Source organism: Ovis aries, chromosome 1, assembly GCF_016772045.2.
Source record: "Ovis aries strain OAR_USU_Benz2616 breed Rambouillet chromosome 1, ARS-UI_Ramb_v3.0, whole genome shotgun sequence".
Taxonomy (NCBI): Eukaryota; Metazoa; Chordata; class Mammalia; order Artiodactyla; family Bovidae; genus Ovis; species Ovis aries.
In genome coordinates this window covers 22,301,406-22,322,387 of record NC_056054.1, presented here as the reverse complement: position 1 = coordinate 22,322,387, position 20,982 = coordinate 22,301,406, and the positions used below count along the sequence as shown (strand labels likewise).

The window sequence follows — 20,982 nt, the reverse complement described above, 5'->3', positions numbered from 1 at the left end:
GCCCTGGGGACGATTCTAAGACGCTTCATAGGCAGTCGGGGCCCCCACCCGCCCCCACCCTCCACGGACCTCATCACAGCCCAGGGCCTGTTTCTGAGGACCTCTGCCACTTGTAGCCCTCCCCTACCTTGCCCTTTCCCACTGCTCTGCCTTTGTTCAGCCTCCTCTCTCTGGGTTTCCTCCCGCGTGGCCGTGGTCTAGTGTCATCTCTTCAAAACTACTCTGATGCTCTGGATGGATTTCGATATTCTCCTGGGCACCTCTAGGTTCCCTGTGCTTTCTGCGTCTGGTGCTCAGTAATCCATTCATTCAAGAGGCAGCTGAATTAGTCCGAACAGGCCATCTCTCTGCTCAGGACACTGCAATTGCTCCCCATTTTTCTCAGGGTAAAGCTAGAATCTCTGTGATGACCTGCATGGCCCCATGGTCTTTCACCGTGATGGACCAGGTGTCCTCCACCCCATGCCCTCTGCCTGCCCCAACACATCACTCCATCTACATGGGCCTCCCCGCTGACCCATGAGCCCACTTGCACACTTCGCCTTTGCACTGGCTATTTGCTCTGCCAGGAAGGCCTTTCCCCAGCTATCACTATGGCTCACCACCTCTCTCCCTTCAAGATAGAAACTCACATATCATCGTCTCAGGGAGGAAGGCCCAGCTTCCTGGTCTAGAATTGCAGCCTACCTCCCACCTCCCCACCTGTCGCCTTTCTTGTGCTCCACTTTTCCTTCATGGCTTTTTATCATCTTCTCGCACACTTACATATCTCGATTCATTGGTCAGTGATTATTTGTTGTCTGTCCGTTCCCACTACAGCATTAACTCCCTGAGGGCAAGAATTGGGGCCTGTTTTATTCACTGATAATGAGCCTGGCACAGAACAGTACTCAGTAAATATTGGATGATTGAAAGAAATAATTTATAAATGCCAGTCACAGGGATATGGAAAGGGATATGGCAGGGAGCCAGAGACAGCTGACTTCAGAGGGCTGAGGGTCTCTTAAGAGAAAAGGGGAGATTCAACACGCAATGGCACAAAGCATGACCAGGGGAGAAAGGAGAATGACCTTGGAGCCCATGGCAGGAGCAGGAATTTAGGTGGGCTTGGAGGTAGGGGTGGAGCAGGGCTGGGCAGAGATGGAAACATTCTTGCAAGATGAAAGGTCAGAGGAGAAACCCGCCTTGGCCACAGACAGGAGGCGGAAGAATGTGCCCGTGGAGGAAACCATGCGGATGGGCTGGAGGCAAGAGAGAGCGGGAGGAGGGGTGAGAGTTTAGGCTGGAGGCATAACCAGGGACCCCACTAGAGCAAGGGCGTCTTGCCCACTCTCATGAGGCTGCCCTGCACAGGGTGTGGCACAGAGCAAATATCAGTGAACTACTCTGGTGGCTCAGAGGTGAAAGCGTCTGCCTCCAATGCGGGAGACCCGGGTTCGATCCCTGGGTCAGAAAGATTCCCTGGAGAAGGAAATGGCAATCCACTCCAGTATTCTTGCCTGGAGAATCCCATGGATGGAGAAGCCTAGTAGGTTACAGTCCACGGGGTTGCAAAGAGTCGGACACGACTGAGCGACTTCACCTCACCTCACCTCAATGCCACAAGGGCAAACGCAGGTGTGCGGGAGGGAGGATCGGGAGGTCCTGCACAGGAGGCTGGGGTTCCAGGTGCTCTGCCTCTCGCTCCTGGAGAAGAGAAGGAGGAGAACCTTGGCAGCACAAGGCTCACAGTTGCATCACCAGCCAGTCACCCCATGACAGAGCCTGGCCCTGCATCCTCTGCTGGGCAGAGGCTGGTGAGCCCTGGGCAGCCAGGGAGCTGTATGCTTGAGGGGAGCCTGGGGCAAGGGGTGTGCAGGACAGAGCTGTGGCTACAGACAGCATAACACTCAACTGAGACAGGGAAGAGTGGGGTGACCCCCGGGCATGACAAGCTCAGATTTTCTTGGCGCCTGTGTCCAGAACCACTGACACATCTCTGGCGGGTGAACTGCCTTGGAGGGTCTCTTCACAGTGCCTATACTTGAAGTGGGTTAGAGGGCGCAGGTAGATTCGCCCACCCAGATTAGAACAGCAACCCAGGCTGCACCCAGGGTGCACAGGCAGAGTCTAGCACTCACGGGACTAGACAGCCCTGCCCCCAGACACAGACGAGCCTGACGTCAGGGTATCCATGCTGAATCCAGAGCCCATGTGCTAACAGAGAAGGGCTCTGCAGATGGAGGCCTTGCAGGACCCAGGGGCTGGAGGGGAGCGATCATCACATGCAGTTGGGGAGGGCTTCAGGGAGAAGGTGCTGTGAGAGTAGAGTCTTGAGTCCCAGGCTTGAGGGTAGAGCCTGCCAGATGCAGATGAAGGCAGGGACTGGTCGGCAGAGCCAGCTGCGTGGCCAGTGCTCAGGATGGTGGGAGGTCCTGAGGAACGAGCAGAAAGCAGGGGGCAGACCATGCAGGGGTGAGAATGCTCACTGAGAGGCCAGCTTCCTGGGGTGTTTAAGCCAGACAGAGATGTGGTCAGAAAGTTGCCTCTGGCTGCAGTGCTGAGGTTGCTGGAGCAGCCTCTAGAGGCCGGGGCCGAGGCAGGGCCCAGGATGGTAACTCTGGCAGACAGGGACTAGGCACACCTCACGCTTGGTCTGCTTCTTGATCTGCTTCACCTCATCCCCCTAACCTCGCATCCCACCTTCAGAAATAGCTGAGGCCCTGGCCTCCCACCGCTCTCCAATCACCAGCATTGTCAATGTCCCAGATCAGCAGGGCAATCCACTGGGAAGCCTTCTCTGAGCCCCCTAGCTTGCATTAGGTGTAGAATAGCCATATATATATATATTTATCATTCATATTTAGATACTTTTGAGAGTAAAAAGTCAAATATAATTGAGTCAGAATAATTCATTAGCATGCAGCAATCAATCTACCCGAGCCATTAACCAGGACTGTCCGAGGCAAACCAAGACACGTGGCCACCCTATCAGGGCCTCATCCATGCTCCCACATCACTCACTGCCCTCTGAAATCACACATCCCCCAATCTTCTGATCCCCCCACTGGCCATGAGCCTCATCCAGGGCAGCAGACCCAGTCTGAGGTTTCTCTGTGGCCTCCTAAGTGGACCAAGGGCTGGACCCATGGACGTTCTTGGAAGGTGTCTATTGGATGGACAAGGTAAAGAGAAGGGATGAGGTTGCGACATTAGCAGACCTGAGCACTTGACCTCTAAACCACCCAGTCCTAGATGAGAGTCAGGGGAGTCTCACGACCCTGTTCCAGTTCTGCCAGGCCCATCTACTCATCACTCCATCTTGGATCCATCATTCTAGGGCCCTGGGGACCTGACACATCCTCTTTAAAATTTTTTCATACGTCCTGCACTTGAACTTGTCGCAAGAGATTTAAGGCTCCCAACAAACCTAATGGCATCATTAATTTGCTTCCATCCAGCCAGGCCTCATCCTTGGCCTGGAGCCAGGGCCCATCAGCATGAAACACGCAGAGAATATCAGCCAGCTGCTGGGCAGCTCAGGGAACCGAATGGCTAACCCAGCCTTTTCACGACTTTGACGCTGGACTTTCTGGTTCTTGTTTTTCTTTAAAAAGAAAATCTCCATAAAGAATGGATGGAGATTCAGCTTCCACAGATGCACGCTCATGTTTAGGGAGCCAAGGAGAGAGGGCTGGACACATCAGAGGTCCCAGGAAGAAGGCATATGCCTGGACCCTTGGAAGAGGGGAAGGGAAGCAGCCTTCATGCCCTCCAATGATTCTGAAGGCCATCTTTCTGTCATCTCCATCTCTGTGCAAGGCAACCCTTTGCTGTAGCCTCTGCCATCAGAGGGGAAAGATGAGGGAGCCAGCTCCATCCTCTGAGTTAGTTGTACTGATGTTTAGTTAAGATTTCCTTTCTACCATGACAATGTATATAGCGCTCATGTGACCAATTTGGAAACTGAGTCTCGGACAGGCCAAGTAACATAAGTTACAGTAGCCACTCAAGTGGTAAATGGCAAAAGAGGGATTCCAGCCCGAGCTGACCCGGCTGTCTGACCTCAGGACTCCCGTTCACTATCTCCAGAGCTATTGCCTGCAAGCCTATTTATTCATCCATGCACTCACCCGTTGAAAAAATATTTATTGTTTGGTACAACAGTGTCCCACATTCTCTTCCATACACAAGGAATGGAGAGGAGCCTGTGAGAGCCATGTTCCAGAAATAACCCCTCTGAGTCAGTCTCTCTTGTGCTCCAGCCCCACTCAGAAGTCTGCAGAGTTTCCTATAGCAGCATCAAGTCCAGGTGTGGCCCGGTTTTTCAGGGCTGCCAAGCATCTCTTCCATGATTAGGGGAGAGAGTAAGAACTCTGTTCCTTCATGTATCCATTTACCAAACAGTCCTAAGCACCGACTCTGTGCTGGCCCTGATGGGCACTCGGAGAGCTGCTGCATACAGCTCACCAGGCTGCGCACTGCTCCAGCGCAGGGAACCCCAGTCACCTCATTGTCTTGTTCCTCCCAGAACAGCATACCAGGCTTTTCTGGCAGAGAAGACCCTCCCTTCTCTCTTGGGGAATGTACTCATGCTTGGCCACAGACAGCAGAGGCAGGGGTCGCAGCCTCCACTGAGTCCTTCTGGGTTCAGCCTCCACAGATACCACCATTTTCCTCAGAAAAAGGGTTGAAAACTCATCAGCGACTCTAGAAGCCGTGTGACTGGGCTAAAACCTGCAGGAATTTAGTCTTCGCATGCCGCACTCTCCACCTGGCTCGTCCACCAGTCATCTGGGCCTCGGGTCTTGTACTTTGGGCCTGGGTTGGTGGAGGCAGAGTGAGGAAAGGGGGGACTCCAGGGGGAAGATATTCTGTGAGCAAGGGCTTGAAGGTTAGTGACCCCAGTGGGCTGTGGGGAAAGAGGGTTCATTCTGATTCATGGGCTCAGGTTCTGCGGTCCGCAGCTTCCTCTCCTGTCCCACCCACTTGCTGAAGGACACAGTCCTGGGGCACTGGATCCACCATCCAGGCTAGAGAGGCAACGCAGTGGGAGTGGGGAGGGACGGCACATCTTTGTAGTCAAGGCTCCAGAAACCGGTGCTGGTCACCGACTTTGTGCCGGGCACTGAGGGCCTAGGAATGGCACACGTGCTGTCCCTGAACTCAAGGAGCTCTGTGCCTCGTTCAAGAACATGTCAGAGATGCTGGCCTTGGACCACATGGCTGGGTGTGGACATGGGACTGAGAGCTAGGCAATGTGGATAGTTCCAAGCCAGATTGTTGAACAAGCCATCATTATGGGAGGAGGCTTTGGTCCTGGAGCTGAAGTTTTCAAGAAGGGATGGAGGAAAAAAAAAGGGGGGGGGATGGAAGGTTTGGGTTACACCCTGGGAAGTGGCAGAGCTGGGGATGGGAAGATAGTGGTGGCAACGGAAAGTGGTCAACTAGTGCTCATACGCTGGGAAAACCAAAGGCTATGACCCCTCCTCTAACCTCTTTGGAGGGGGATGGGCTGAAAGGTGTCCACGACAGCACCCATCATGTCATGCAATCTGCCGCAGTAGCGTCAGTCCCACCTTGTAAATGAGGAAACTGGAACTCAGAAAAGTTTAGTAACTTGGCCACAGTCCCACAGCATCAGAACAGGGCCAAAGCCCAGGTCAGCCTTCCTGTTATAGCAGGCAGGCAGCTCAGCTGACTCGCTACTCCTGCTTGCTAAGCCAGATTTGCTGTGTGTGCCAGTGACAGGGTCAGTGCCACAGGGAGAGCCTCCCAGGACCTCAATGTCCAGAGGCTGAAGTTCAACAAGGCAGAGGTGCAGGAGTGATGCGTTGAGCGAGGGCGGCATCCGGGGCTCTCTGTTCAGTTAGCTGTGTGACTTTCCGCCTGTCTCTGGACCTTTTGCTCTTCTTCCTTTACTCATAAAACTGGGATAACAACAGTCATCTCAAAGCATCTTGGAATTGATGAAAAACATCAATTACCTTAATAAAGGTAAGTAGCCCGGACAGTAAAGAACCTGCCTGCAAAGCAGGAGACCCAGATTCAATCCTTGGGTCAGGAAGATCTCCTGGAGAAGGGCATGGCAACCCACTCCAGTATTCTTGCCTGGAGAATTCCACGGACAGAAGAGCCTGGTGGGCTACAGTCCATGGGGTCTCAAAGAGCTGGACACGAGTTAAAGAGACTAACACTTGACTTTCACTTCAACCTGGCCCCACACTGGGCTGTGTGTGCTTATTGGAAGCCCTCCTTGCTCCGGAAAGAACTGAAGGCAGCCTCTGTCTTGCCTTTACAGCTGCCCAACTTTATCAACACCACCCTCCCGCCGCACGAGCAGGTCACGGCCCAGGAGATTGACAGCTACTTCCGCCAGGAGCTCATCTACAAGAGGAATGAGCGCATGGGGAAGAGGGTCATGGCGCTTCTGCAGGAGAACGAAGACAAGATCTGCTTCTTTGCCTTCGGAGCAGGTTTGGGCCGGAGTGGGGAGGGGATTGTCTGCAGAATCCTTCAGGGCTGAGAAATTTGCTGGGCTCTCTACTTTTTAAAGGGAAAAGCTGAGGCCCAGAAAGAGCAGGAAAAGCCACCTAGTGTCCCACAGAGCTGGGAGCCAAAGCAAGTCCTCTACCTCTGGTCCAAGGTTCTGTTGTAACAGTCCTCATGGGCAAGGGCAGTGGCTGCTGCCCAGAGCAGGGCGACTTCTGTGGCCCCTTTAAGCCCCTGGAGGCCATGTTGAGAGGCCAGAACTGATGCCAGTTCCCAGGGTCCAGCCCAGCCTTGGGCCCACCCTGCAGAGCAAAGGCCAAGATGGTGAGGGCCACGTGGCCCAGTGGGGAGAGGGCAGCTCTGCCATCCCGCAGCCCTGGCTTCAGATCCCAGCCCCCTCTGGGAGGCATGGCCTCAGCAGGCTCTAGGACTTTTCAGAGGCTCAAGTCTCTCTTCTATGAATGGGCAGTGATGGCAATAATTATGTGATTAATTGAAAAGACCTCCCTTCCCAGATGACTCTAGTGGTAAAGAACCTGCCTGCCAGTGCAGGAGACACAAGTTCAATCCCTGGGTCAGGAAGATCCCCTGGAGAAGGGAATGGCAACCCACTGCAGTATTCTTGCCTGGAAAATCCCATGAACAGCGTAGCCTGATGGGCTACAGTCCCTAGAATCACAAAGACTCAGACATGACTGAAGCAACTTAGCACCCACGCACACCTTGTGGAATAGTCATAAAGATCAGTATCGTGGAGGAGTAACTCACAATGGCAGCCACAGTTATCGGCACCATTATGATGAGGACGATGAATACAAATTTTATCATCACCAGATTCTCGGGTGCAGCACCTGCTCAGCATCTCTCTCCCTGTTCCTCTCTTCTCTGTCCCCTCCTTCTTCTCTCTCACTCTTTCTTTCTTTCTTTCTTTTCCATGGCTGTCTCTGCTGAGGACAGCGCTGTCCACGTTGGGACCAGGATACCGCATTCACCTCCTTGTCAGCTTTTGCTCCAGAGCTGCAAGACAAACATTATTTCTTTTTATTCGTGTTACTGGCAGTTTGGGCTGAATGAATTCACCTCCTGTTTTGTGAGAGTTAAACGAGGTGGTTGGCTGCTCTCTCTCCCCTCCCTACCCTGGCTAAATACCCACACGCTGCCTGCCTACATCAGGCTGAGCTGGATCAAGCCAAGCGGTCTCACACAAAAGGGCTTGTATGGACATCCTGATTCATTACTGGAAGTCTTCCCCATCCCCACTCATTCAACCCTGATTAGCTAAAGGGCAAGAGCCAGGGTTCGTGCATCTGCACCTGTCTTCCCTCCCTGCAGCCCTCAGCACGGGAGAGGCACACGGGAGGGCCTCAGAAACACAGGACGTCTGCGATGGCCCCTTTAGAGCCACACCTGCAGCTGGACAGAGACTTGTGGGCTCGCACTGAGGCTGTGCCATGGCCTGATGCGGCCTCTGCCTCGACGTGGGCAACCACGGTTTGCTCATCTAAGTAGAGAGCCAGGACTCACTTGGGCCATCCGCGATTCCAGGAGCTGTAAAACAGACTTCTGAGGATCGGGAGGGATTCCTGTAGCGGTGGGAGGGGCTTCCTGAAGGAAGCAGGACTTTGGCTGCAGGACACCTGCTGGGAACCTGGCCCAGCTTTGGCGGCCGGCCGGCCGTACTGGAAAGGAAGTGCTCCCCAGCACACCCCTCCCTCACTCACCATCCCAGCCCTCCCCCCATGGGCATATAGACAGAGTCCCCGGGCAGAAAGGCCCACAGCTGACCATGAAAGAGGAGCCACTCGGAGCTCAGCTAGCCCCCAGGCTCCTCCCCTGGCCTAAGAGAAGCCCCTAGAGATCCCAGTCATTGAGGGAGGCCAGTGAGGGACCAGCATTCTGCACGCTCCACCTGCCCCACCGTCCCCCCAGGCTCAGGATCAGGCACCCATGGGCTGGAGGTGGCTAACAGCACCTCCTTTCTGTGAGTATAGAAACAGGAGAGCCTAGAGCTGAAAATCACGATGGCCTGGGCAGCCCCTGACACTGAAACCTCGAGCCCACAGGGCACAAGTGTCCACTCAGGCACAGGCCAGCATGCACGCCTCCTGCCCGCCTTCAGGTTCTTCCCTGCCTCTGAAGTCTGGCTGATTTCTGGTCAGTTCTTTCGACAGACTACCCAAAAGACCTCACACCTGTCTACTCTGTCCATCCTCCCTGCCATTGTCCTGGCCCAGTGAGCTCCATCAGCTCCAGCCTCCTGGTCCTCTCGCTGCTTCCAGTCTGCTTCCCACAGTGGAGTGGGTGAGCGGTGCTGGGTCTGTCTCCCACCCGTGCCCTGAACTCCGGGAGCGCAGACTCCACTTAATCATCCCTGTGTTTTCAGTAGCACCTAACAGGTTTCAAGCTCAATGAATGTATAATGTATGAGTGAAGGGAGGAATACATGGGCGAATGTTGACCAGATCCTCCAGTCCTGGTCTCCTGGGCCTGGAGAGCCTGGGCAGGGCCAGCAGTAAAGCCAGGGCAATGGGAACCCCACCCTGGCTCTCAGAGACCCTCTGCCCTGTAGCAGCAGGCCCAGGTTGTGGGCCAATCTTGCCACTTCTGGCTCAGCCATACCTGGAGCAGAAGGCCTGTTCAGTGCTGCACATTTACCCTTATCCTAAGAATTTCAAAGCTGGGTTCAGCCTCCAGCTCGAGCTTGCCTGCCTCATCGCAGCCATGGGCCGGCTGAGTTCCACACAGACCAGGACGTGGGTGAAGCTCATGGTGATTTGGGGGTACAGCCAGGACGAGTGCCTGGTCCTGGAGCTGTGGTCAGGGGCTCTGCTCTCACAGGCAGGCAGGGAGCCAGCTGAGTGGACCTGTGACAGTCAGTGTGTTGGCATGGGACCCACCCTACACAACTCATGGTGACAAAAATCCATGCCTGCCTCGCTGTGTCCTTATGTCCATGTACCTCCCGAGTCCCATGTCCTTTGGCAGGCTGAGGATGTACATGCAGGGACAGGCTAAGTGCTCTTGGATGGTCTGCAAATTCCAGGCTCCCCTGCTCTACGGCACCCTCTGGATGCCTGTTCCATTTTGGGCCTTCCCTGACCCCTGGGCACTGGGGACCTGAGTCAGCCTGACTCGCAGCCCATGTCCTGTCCAGCCCCCAAAGGAGGTACAGGGCCCCTGAGGCTGTGGGAGGAAGGGTCTGTACCCCTGGAAATATGCTTCTCTATCCTCCAACAGGTGTCTGCTCATGCAAAGTTTTCTCAATCCAACTTCATGGATGTCCCTAGGAAATAGCTTAGGATACAGAAACATAATTATACGACTCCCAGTCATCCCCAGCCCAGCCTTGCTGGTTCTATCACTCTACAGCCTGAGGTTCTGCCATTCTACAGCAGACCAGCCTCAGCGGCCAGCCTCAGACTCGCTAAGTGAGAGAGAGAAAGAGTCTCCACCTGCCTGGTCCATCAGCACCTATCTTCCCCAGTCCAGCCCTGCTCTAGAACCCCTTCCTGGGAGTCCAGAAGCACAGACTGGGATTCCCAGTGCTGTAGGCCAACTGGTCTCTCTTCTGGTCTGCTCTCCAGGGGGCATTTGATGCAGAGGGTGAGAGCTTCGGAGTTAGTCTGCCTGATAAAAAGCCAGGCTTCATCACTGTTAATTCAGAGAACCTAGGAAAGCCCTTTCACCTCCAAGACCTCAGTCTCTCATCTATAAAACGGGGATAATACACCTGCCTCATTGGACTGTGCTAGATGTGCTTTTTGGAGGAGGAATGGCAACCCACTCCAGTACTCTTGCCTAAAGAGTCCTGTGGACAGAGGAGCCTGGTGGGCTGCTGTCCATGGGGTCGCAGAGTCGGACATGACTGAAGCGACTTAGCATGCATGCATGCATTGGAGAAGGAAATGGCAACCCACTCTAGTATTCTTGCCTGGAGAATCCCAGGGACAGAGAAGCCTGGTTGGCAGCCTTCTATGGGGTTGCACAGAGTCGAACACGACTGAAGCAACTTAGCAGCAGCAGATGTGCTTTAGGAAGCAGCATTAAACTCTCTACTGTGGTGGAGGACCCTTATCCGAAAAGCTCTACTGAGGGCCAGCCCCACCATTCCAGGCTCTTGGACTGCATCACCCCTGCTTTTTGCAATAATCCCAGGAGATGGGAGCTATTATACTCATTTTGCAGGTGGAAATAAGGCCCAGGGGGGATGAACGGCCTCCTCAAGGCCACAGGCAGGCAGACCTTCAACCTGAATCCTTGCCTCTTGGGTCTTCTACCAGGCCATTCCCCGCCTGCCCCCCCCCCCCCCCCCCACCCCCCACCACCCAGACAGGGTGCCCTTGCTGTGTACTTCCAGACAGGTTGACAATACTGTGGGCAAGTGTCTTTCTATCTGGCACATCCCATAGAAGAGTACCCTCCTTGGTGTCTGTGATGTTTCTGTATCCAGGCGCTGTTTGACCTCTTCTGGAGGTTAATCAGCAGGTTCAGGGGCAGTAGGGTGTGCACATGTGTGACAACTCTAAACAGGCCCAGATGGAAGCCCCACCTCCCTGTAAGGTGGCTGTGGCCAGGGTGCAACCCAGATGTTCTGAAAGGACCCAGGCCCCTGCCTTGGAAGGGTGTATTGGCCTGGGGTTGGGGAAAGAAGGGCTGATTCCCAAATGCCAGGCCCATGCAGTTTGGCAAGGTGATCCTGAGGGTTCTCAAAGAGCCAAGTGTGTCCCTGGATTTCCTCTGGTCTCCACATAACTGAGAAAAATAAGTACAAGGTGGAGAATTTATTAATGAAAAATTCAGTTTATAAGCTTATCTTATATTCTGAAATCATCTTTCTACTGTGTTTAAAGATAAACATCTTTTGCTTAAAAAAAAACAATGGTAATATGAGACAAATGGGGCTTTTAGAGGCCCTCCTTAGCAAAATGGAAAGTTGGTAACTGCATTGTTTTCCCCCCTCACCCACCATTTCTTAAGATAGAATCTGAAACAGAGCGCATAATGTAGGGGCTGGCTGGCAGAGCTGGGCTGGAGACACGAGCCAAACTCAAGGGTAGACCAGTTAACCTGCAGGGCCTGTTCATTGTGAATTCTGACAGCCAGTGGTTATCATATATCCTGTGACCCTAGCATGCAATAATTTGAATATAATTCTAACTTCTGACTTTCCAAATTCCTTGGACCCTAACAGCCTGTTGTTCTAAGATTATGTGGTTCTGATATCCCAGCCTTCCATCATCATAGCATTCTAACCCTCTCACAGAGTTTTCATCAATCACTCTTGAATTCTTTGGAAGGAGGATGGAGCTAAGAGCCCTCCAGGGCCTGGAAATCCCTCCACGTGGGCCTGTTGCCACCTGTCCCCTACCAGAGGAAGCAGAAGTCCAAACTTCTGCTTCTTCAAATCTAAAGCAGGATTTGAAGAGTCTAAAGCCAGGTTGTGGGAGCACCAGAGACAGAGGTGCTGTATCTGTTACCCCAAGCACACACACATCCAGCCTCCAGCCTCTCTCATACCCCAGCTGAAGCAGACCCATAACCAGAGACACACCGATGGGGCCGAGACACAGAAGTTGATTCATGATGAAGGCTTGGGCTTGAGGAAGGGAGAGACAGAAATCCAACACACTGCATACCGGTAACATTTAAAATTAATAACAGCAGCTGTTGCTCCTTGGAGAGTGGGTGCCATCCTTCTTGAAGAACACCCATATCCATCGGGTCATGTGACTCTCATGTCCTCAGTGCCTCTCAGAGGGAGACGAAATGATATTGATCATTCCCTTTGGTGGGTAGATAAATCGAGGTACAGATAAGTAGAGCAAGAATCTTAGAACTGAGTGAAACAGTGGTCAACAATGACTAGGCCATTCTTCCTGACAGGCAGACTCCACCAAAAAGTCATTTAGCTGCTCCTCTGTTCACCTGAGAATGCCCTTCCCCTTTCCTGCCTGGACCTCCGCTTTGGGATTCCCCCAGTCCCACAGGATTTCCTAACACAACTCTGTTCATGCTGAGCACATTTATCATCTACTCTTCTAGGAGGGAAGGTAAGTCAGAGAAGGCTTCCTGGAGGAGGTGTGAACTGGCTGGTTGAAATTTCCCGATGCATGTTCAGCTGCCTTCCAGTTCCTCTTCCAGTTCATCCCCACAGTCCTCAGGGCAAGGCCCATACCCACCTGCTTCCCCCACTGGTTGATCACTTGGGTGCCTCAGGAACAAAACCCCTCAGCGCTCATAGCCAAGCCCAGAAGAGCACACACAGCTCACGCAGGGCCCTGGGGACCTTGGAAACAAGGGGCCCAGCAAACAGCACACGCCCAGCCACTTTTCTCCTCTCCCAGGCAAACACCAATCATCTGCCATACTCCACCTTGGAACATGAGGCCACACAGTATCCAGAAGTGTTTCAGAATTTCCGACGGTGTTTCAAAGGGCCCTGCCGCCCCACCATATACACATCTGGCAGCTGGCATGCTTGCTCTAGCCTGCAGTCCTTGGCCAGAGTCACCCTTCCTGTTTCAGCCCAGAGCATCCAGCCAGTTTGAACATCCCATCTGCTAGCTCGTCCCTAACTGGAGCCAACCTAACTGCGCTCTGGACTAGACTGGAGCTCTGTCTGTGAGCCAGGGGGCCCAAATGTCAGCTTCGGGCTCAGCACTCCTGCTGGACATGTGGGGAAGGCAGGGAGAGAAGAGAGTGTCTGGGCTTCAGACTCAGACTGCCTGCACGAGGAGCCCAGTGCCTCTCCTCATAGGAAGGAGCCTGGATAGAGCAGGTGCTTGGCTTCTCTCGACCCTCAGAGCCCATCTAAGAGGAGCCTGGCATCACTGGGCGAGGAGCCTGGCACCACTGGGCAGCACAAGTGGCCTCAGAACATGCTACAGTGCCATCACTCAGCACTCATGAGCTCTTGCCTCCTCACTATTATTTCAAAGCCCAGAGGCCCCCGGGAACAGGACTCCCTCCAGGGGAGAGCAGGGCTATCCAAGGGCTGAAGTGCTCGGTGGCCCCTGAGGACCCAGCTGGGACCCTGGAGAGAGACCCCCATGGCCAGTCTCAGCTCCAAGGGACAGTGAAGCTCGGGAAGTGTCCCTGCCCACGTGTTGGCCAACAGGGTGCTCTCCCGGGGTGCTGGGTGCTCCCATTCTAGGAAAGGAGCCTCTGGATGCTGAAAAGAGCAGCAACCATGAGGCAGGGCGCCCCGAGCTGGGCACTGCCCCCTGCAGTTCACAGAGCCCATCACAGGGTCCATCTCTGCAGCTCTCTCCACAGCGCCTCCTGCTGATTTCCAGTCGCTCTGCACAGTCTGCCTGGACCTGGGGCGGTGCCAGACCCCAGGAGGGGCAGGCAGGAACATCTGACCTACCTCAGGGTCCCCCAGTCCGTCCAGCACGTGCCTGGCCTGTAGGAAGACCCAGTGAAGGCTGGCGGAGGAAACCCTGAGGCTTCAGGTCCTGAGGGTGCAGGTCCAGCAGAAAACCCCGGGCTTGCATCCTCACCATGGGACGAGAATGGGGCCCAAGCAGGAGGCCGGCCCCTCCCCCAGGCTGCATCCTGTCCCTTCCTCTTCGGCCCCGTAGCCCCTGGCACCCCTCTGCCGCCGCCTGGCTCACTCTGTCCTGTGATTGTTTGTGCGCCCGTCTCCCCTCTGCACTGTGATGCCCTCCAGGGTGGGGACCGTGTGCCTCAGCTCCTGGCACAAAACTGGGTACAGGGAGACATCGTCTCCATCCTCACAGGACTGACAAGGCCCCAGTCCAGCCCTGCCTGGCCAGCAGAGCTGGAGAAAGAAAGCTCAGCACTGCCAGTTTCCCAGGTGGACCCTCCTTGGGAGATTCGAAGCCCCAGGGTATCCCTCATTGTCCGTCCACCCCCAGGTTCATCCGTCTAGCCTTCCTGCCACACTTCCTCAGGAAAACAAACACTGCCATTGCTTGATACCCAGCAACTGATTCTGGCAGCGAGATTAGCACTTAAAAGTTCCCCTTGCATTAATTTCAGACAGAACATAAATATGGGCTTGGACTCCCTCTTCTAGGAAGAGAAAACTGGAAACCCGTTGGACTCGCTGGAGAGAAAACATGTGTGCTGGCCGAGGGGAGCCTGTGTTACTCTGGAGCCTTTGTGGGAACATCTGGTTCCCCCTCCTCCCCTCCGCCGGGCCCCCCAACACTGTCTTAAAATTACCCTGTTAATTGGAGCATTCTTTGCACTGAACGCTCACACGCTTTCCTCTCCGATCTGGTGATCCCAGCAAGGGACACATGTTTCTGATGATGCCCTGACCCCACAACATGAGCTTGGGATCCCTCATAGCCACTGGCACTTCAGAGTGGGTGTACTGCCCATGCAGCGAGCTAGGACATCTCTGGATGGAGGTCCAAGCTTTGCCTTTGCTGGCTGTGTGACCTTGAGCAGGCCTCGCCCCCTCGCTGAGGTCCAGTTCCCTCATCTGTAAACTAGGAGTACCTGGAAAGGCTGCTGCAAAGATGAAATGAATTAATGTTTGAAAATTATTGTGGCCCAGGAGACTCACTGAGGAGGAGGTTATGTTCAAGTAATCACATGATAGAATCATGAAGGTGAGAGATTCCTTTGCAGGAAAACTGAGACTTAGAGAAGGGAAGGCAACTGTCTGAGATCACATAGCTGGTTGACTGTTGAGACAGGTGGTCTGTCCTAACCTCAGGACAGGATTATTAGCTCTGTCCTACCCTGTCTTTTGTCTCAGAGGATTAATGGGAGCTGTCAGACTGTGCCCAGCTGATGGGTAGGGACTTATTGTTTAGTCACTAATGCCTTGTCCTACTCTTTGCAACCCCATGGACTGTAGCCTACCAGGCTCCTCTGTCCCTGGGACTTTTTCAGGCAAGAATGCTAGAGTGAGTTGCCAGATCCTTCTCCAGGGGATCTTCCTGACCCAGGGATCAAACCCGAGTCTCCCCTTCATTGGCAGGAGGGTTGTTTGCCACTGAGCCACCAGGAAAGCCTGGGATAGGGACTAGACCCAGCCTATGCTCTGCTCACTGAGCTTTGTACCCTGGCATAGGCCTGCTTAAAGAAGGGGAAACTTTGTCTCTGCACTAAAACATTGTGGGGCTCTGCCTGCTCAGAGCCAGACCCCTACCCTGACTGTATATGATGTCTTGTAAGTGATGCTCTGGCTTGTGGGGTCAGGGGACCAAACCAGCCCACCATTTGTCAAACCTATAATCCTCCTCCAGGCCCTTGTTCCTTCTCTTGCCTGTCCCTCCTGCCCAAGCCCATATGTCTATTTGAACCCTCCCCTTCCAGGGCTCTTCCTCCAGGAAGCCTTCCCTGATGCTATCAGTGTGTCGGCCTCTCCTTCATGCCCTTTGTTTTCATTGCTGGATTCTCCTTTTCTTCTCATCTCTCTCTCCCTTCTCTCCTCCTGTCTCTCTTTGGATCTCTTTCTTGCTGTCACGGCATCTCTGCTTTTCCTTCTCTCCCTGCTGTTGTCTCTGAGTCTCAGCTGTGGCCTGCATCCCAGCCCCTGTCACCTCACCTCTTCTCCTCTCAGTCTCCTTGTGTTCTGGAGCTCTCCCCTCCCCGTCTGTCGCGAGTGTTTCTCCTCTCTCTGCCTCTCTCCCTGTGTCCCTCTCCCTCACTCTGTCTCAGTGGCTCTGTGTGCCCCACCCCCTCGCCACCCTCCTCTCCTGGTTCATGCAGCCTCAGTAAATGAAATGGGATGTGCCTTCCTGCAGAGAGCTGGCTGGGGAGCAGCCGTCAGCTGCTGAGCTGTGGCCAGGAGACCCCGGGAGCCTGGGCAAGCCGAGCAGGCTAAGTTCCGACACCGAGGGGCCCCTTTGGAAACTGTCCACACCTTCCCTGCAGGTTCCAGGATGGGTGTGGTACCTTTTTCAGGATTTGTGACCTTGGAGGCAAGCCCAAACCCTGTCTACCAACCCCTGGGCCAGCATGCCCCAGGCCCTGACTGGGGCTGTTCTGAGGGCCAAGCTCCCAGGATCGATGGAATCTGTGGGGAGCCTCACCAAGGGGTCGGGCCAGGGCTACAGGGTGAGGGGGTCCTCGAGCTCAGGTCTCCTGGAGAAAAGATGAGATCATGGAAAAGATATAGACTAATAGATCCTGTTAGTCATTCACTCAGCAAACATTCGTGAAGCCACCACCATGTGCCAGATTTGATCTTAGCCTTGGGGGCAAAGATCAGGCATGGTACCTTGCCTTCTCAAGGCTCTTGGTCTCCACTCCAGTGGCATGTTGGGAACTCGTTCTGACAGAGGCAGCTCTGAGGTGTGAGGAGCTCATTCCAGCCGTGGTGAAGAGAGAGGACTGGAGCGAGTGGGGAGGATGCGACACGCAGTGATTCTGGCAGAAGTTGGTGGTGACCTGGGCCAGGGCCGAGCACGGTTCAGAGGGATTTGGGGAACTCTGGTGACTGATGGGACGAGGATGAGGAGAGAGAAGGAAGAGCAAAGATGGGTCCATCTGACAAGGGTAGCAGAGCTCAGCTGAGACACACCCAGGAGGGGAGGGTGAGGCTCTGGGGGATGTTGGGTGGGGGATGCTCGGGAAGCCACTGGACAAAGGGGTCCAGGCTAGGACAGTGGGTCCTGAATAGCAGCTGTGGTCAGTGACAGTTCAGTGACGGCACTGCGGTCTCTGAAACCATATGGATGGATGGATTCACATTCCCTGGATTGTGAATAGAGTGAGAAGAAAAGAAGGCCATGGACGGCGTTCACAGGGGTACCCACATTTATCAGGCAAGGGAAAGAGGAACCCACTGAGGGGACAGAGAGGGAGCAGTGAGAGCCGTGAAGAAAACAGGACAGAATGGTGCTGTGGTGTCCTGTGACACCAAGCCTCAAAGAGGGCGAGGGAGGGAGTGGCGACGGGAACTCGCGGTCAGGAGCGAGGGCTTCTGCCGGACAGTCCTGGGGCAGGAACACCATAGGAGTCGGGCCTCCTGCAGGAGCTGCCCCTTGCAGGGGGCAGACCTCCCCCCCTGCCCTCCACTCTGGAGGGAAGGAGGTGAAGGCTTGTAAGGCTTATAGGAATTTGGGGAAAAAAATTGTTGCTGATTGCTTCCTGCTTCTCAAAGTATCTGAAGTCTTCTGTTGGGGTCTTACCATGCACAGTAAGGGTCTGGAACTACTGAGGTTGAGGGAGCAGACAGGATGCAGACCAGACACTGAAATGCTGCCAGGCAGCGTGCAGGACCTAGCCAGTGCCCCGTAAGGCTTGGGCCCCTCTGAATGCCCCCTCTGCCAGCTCCAGGAACGCCCCTTTCAGAGCGGCCACACGGCCATCTGCTCCGATGCAGCCTGGGGTGCCCTGTTTTCCCTGTGGCTCTTGTCTTCTGTGTGGACCACTGCTGGGCCCAGAGGCCCCTGTCTCTAAATGGGTCTCCATGGATGCAGGGAAGGAATGGCCTTTGCTGCCAGGAGTGCCTTCCAAGAGCTGCTGGTAGGAAGTTCTGCAGCCTATGTCCTGGAGGCTGCCACACCTGGTGCCCCTCCAGCCCAACCACGCTTGGGGGCAGGCAAGGGTGGGGTCAGCTCGGTGGTCCCAGCCCAGGGCTGGCTCAGTCCCTTGCTCTAAGGTGCACGCTGGGCTTTTCCAAAGGATGTTCACTCCTCCTGTCTCTTAGGGCTTTATTATAGCCTCCGTGAGAAGGGATCCAGGCCCATCTGACATACAGGGAAACTGAGGCAGGCGGCAGCCGATTGCCTGGGATCACATAGGGGAGACTCACAGAGGAGCCTTGGCAGAATCTTCTGTGTTCCACCCTCTCTAACACTGGGTCAGGGCTCATGGGGTGAGATGAGCCTCACTGACCTCCTAGCCTTTGCACATGCCCTTACCCCTGCCTGGAACATCCCGCCGCTGCCCCACTCTCATCCTCACCTAGCTAACTCTGATCCCATCCCTCAGCTAGCGATGCCTCCTCCAGGAAGTCTGCCCTACCCCCAGGTTGAATTAGAGCCCTCCTGAGTGCCCACACCACCTCCTGTGCTTCCCTTCAGTTCAGTTCAGTTCAGTCACTCAGTCGTGTCCGACTCCTTGCGACCCCATGAATCGCAGCACGCCAGGCCTCCCTGTCCATCACCAGCTCCCGGAGTTCACTCAGACTCACGTCCATCGAGTCAGTGATGCCATCCAGCCATCTCATCCTCTGTCGTCCCCTTCTCCTCCTGCCCCCAATCCCTCCCAGCATCAGAATCTTTTCCAGTGAGTCAGCTCTTCGCATGAGGTGGCCAAAGTACTGGAGCTTCAGCTTTAGCATCATTCCTTCCAAAGAAATCCCAGGGCTGATCTCCTTAGCATCATGCATACCCCGGATCAAAGGACCTCCATTCTCAAGACCATGAGTGCCTTGAACAGGTCCCTCCCCGTTCACCACCATCCACCTCTGGATATACACTCAGTGTTTGTCAGATAACTGCAGTGAATGAGTAGAGAAGAGGAGGGAGGGAGAGCACAGTTTCACAGGGGTCTCCGGAGCCCCCGTGAGCAGGGCAGCCAGGGCAGCCTGTGGTGCAGCCCAGCCCCTCCCTGTCCACAGAGAGCCCGAGAGTGTCCAGGCGTAAGGGGCTGGCCCAGGGCCCCAGAGTGAGTGCGGGGGCTTCCATCAAAGACTGTCGTTCCCAGACCTGTGGTTCACAGTGACCCAGAGGTGGGATGTCAGGGACTGTGGGAGGTCACTGAGAGGGAGACTGTCAGGTGGGGGACTTGCTAGGGCATCTTGAAGCCAGCCCGGGGGTGTATAGGCCTGGCTGGCGGGGGGTGCTTCCGGGTTCACCGCCCCACTTCCCCATCCAGCTACTGTGCAGTCCCAACCTCCCTCCCTCCGTTCCCCAACAGCCTGTCCACCTCCTGTGCTTGCTCCTAGATCTCCCTGGGGCTGTCAACATGCTGACCTCCCAGCTTCCCACCTGTCACCATCCATTGCAGGCAATTAGAGTGATAGCGCAAGAATTTTCCCTCAGGTTCTGGGGTGAATGGTGAGCAGGAGAGGAGCGAAGTGCCCTCGGGTGTGGGGCTGCAGGCAGGACTCGGGCTGGGAGGGTGCAGGGCCACCACCTCTCCGCCTACATTGAACGCTGGGGAGACTGAGGTCCAGCTCGGAGGAGGGGCCAACTCCCAGCAGGGACTGGCCTCTTGAGGAACCTCCCTAACTGGAACCTGGGAGAGCCTCCACCGTATTCCCAGACCTCAAAACTGCATCCCGCCCGAGGGCCAAACCTGGTCTCATCTGGGGCAGTGGGTCAAATGATTCACTTCTGTGTTCTCAGGGTCTACTCTGGGGCTGGTCACAGCAACTGTGTCATAAAAGTCTGTTGGAGGAATGGTTAGTGGGTGGAGGGTGAGATGGAGACCAGCCCCCTCCCCTTCCAACACACATGACTTCAGTTCAGCTCAGTTCAGTCACTCAGTCACCCACTCTGTGACCCCATGAACCGCAGCACGCCAGGCCTCCCTGCCCATCACCAACTCCCGGAGTTCACCCAGACTCACTTCCATCAAGTCAGTGATGCCATCCAGCCATCTCATTCTCTGTTGTCCCCTTCTCCTCCTTCCCACAATCCCTCCCAGCATCACAGTCTTTTCCAAAGAGTCAGCTCTTTGTATGAGGTGGCCAAAGTACTGCAGTTTCAGCTTTAGCATCATTCCTTCCAAAGAAATCCCAGAGCTGATCTCCTTCAGAATGGACTGGTTGGATCTCCTTGCAGTCCAAGGGACTCTCAAGAGTCTTCTCCAACACCGCAGTTCAAAAGCATCAATTCTTCGGTGCTCAGCCTTCTTCACAGTCCGACTCTCACATCCATACATGACCACTGGGAAAACCATAGCCTTGACTAGACGGACCTTTGTTGGCAAAGTAATGTCTCTGCTTTTGAATATGCTATCTAGGTTGGTCATAACTTTTCTTCCAAGGAGTAACCATCTTTTAATTTCATGGCTGCAATCACCATCTTCAGTGATTTTGGAGCCCCAAAAAATAAAGTCTGACACTGTTTCCACTGTTTCCCCATCTATTTCCCATGAAGGGATGAGACCGGATGCCATGATCTTCGTTTTCTGAATGTTGAGTTTTAAGCCAGCTTTTTCACTCTCCTCTTTCACTTTCATCAAGAGGCTTTTAGCTCCTCTTCACTTTCTGCCATAAGGGTGGTGTCATCTACATATCTGAGGTTATTGATATTTCTCCCGGCAATCTTGAATCCAGCTTGTGTTTTCTTCCAGTCCAGTGTTTCTCATGATGTACTCTGCATATAAGTTGAATAAGCAGGGTGACACTATACAGCCTTGACATACTCCTTTTCCTATTTGGAACCAGTCTGTTGTTCCATGTCCAGTTCTAACTGTTGCTTCCTGACCTGCATACACATTTCTCAAGAGGCAGGTCAGGTGCTCTGGTACTCTCATCTCTTTCAGAATTTTCCACAGTTTATTGTGATCCACACAGTCAAAGGCTTTGGCATAGTCAATAAAGCAGAAATAGATGTTTTTCTGGAACTC

At 54.4% G+C, this 20,982-nt stretch overlaps 1 protein-coding gene across 2 annotated transcripts in view; it reads left to right on the top strand.

Annotated features, from left to right (window-relative positions):
* Positions 1 to 20,982, top strand: part of TRABD2B (TraB domain containing 2B) — a 226,182-nt gene that overhangs the window by 185,050 nt on the left and 20,150 nt on the right. For both annotated transcript variants that reach the window (XM_042247704.2, XM_027969797.3), the window contains one exon: positions 6,281 to 6,455. In XM_042247704.2, the coding sequence (XP_042103638.1) occupies positions 6,281 to 6,455 (175 nt within the window). The remainder of the gene's footprint in view (positions 1 to 6,280; positions 6,456 to 20,982) is intronic.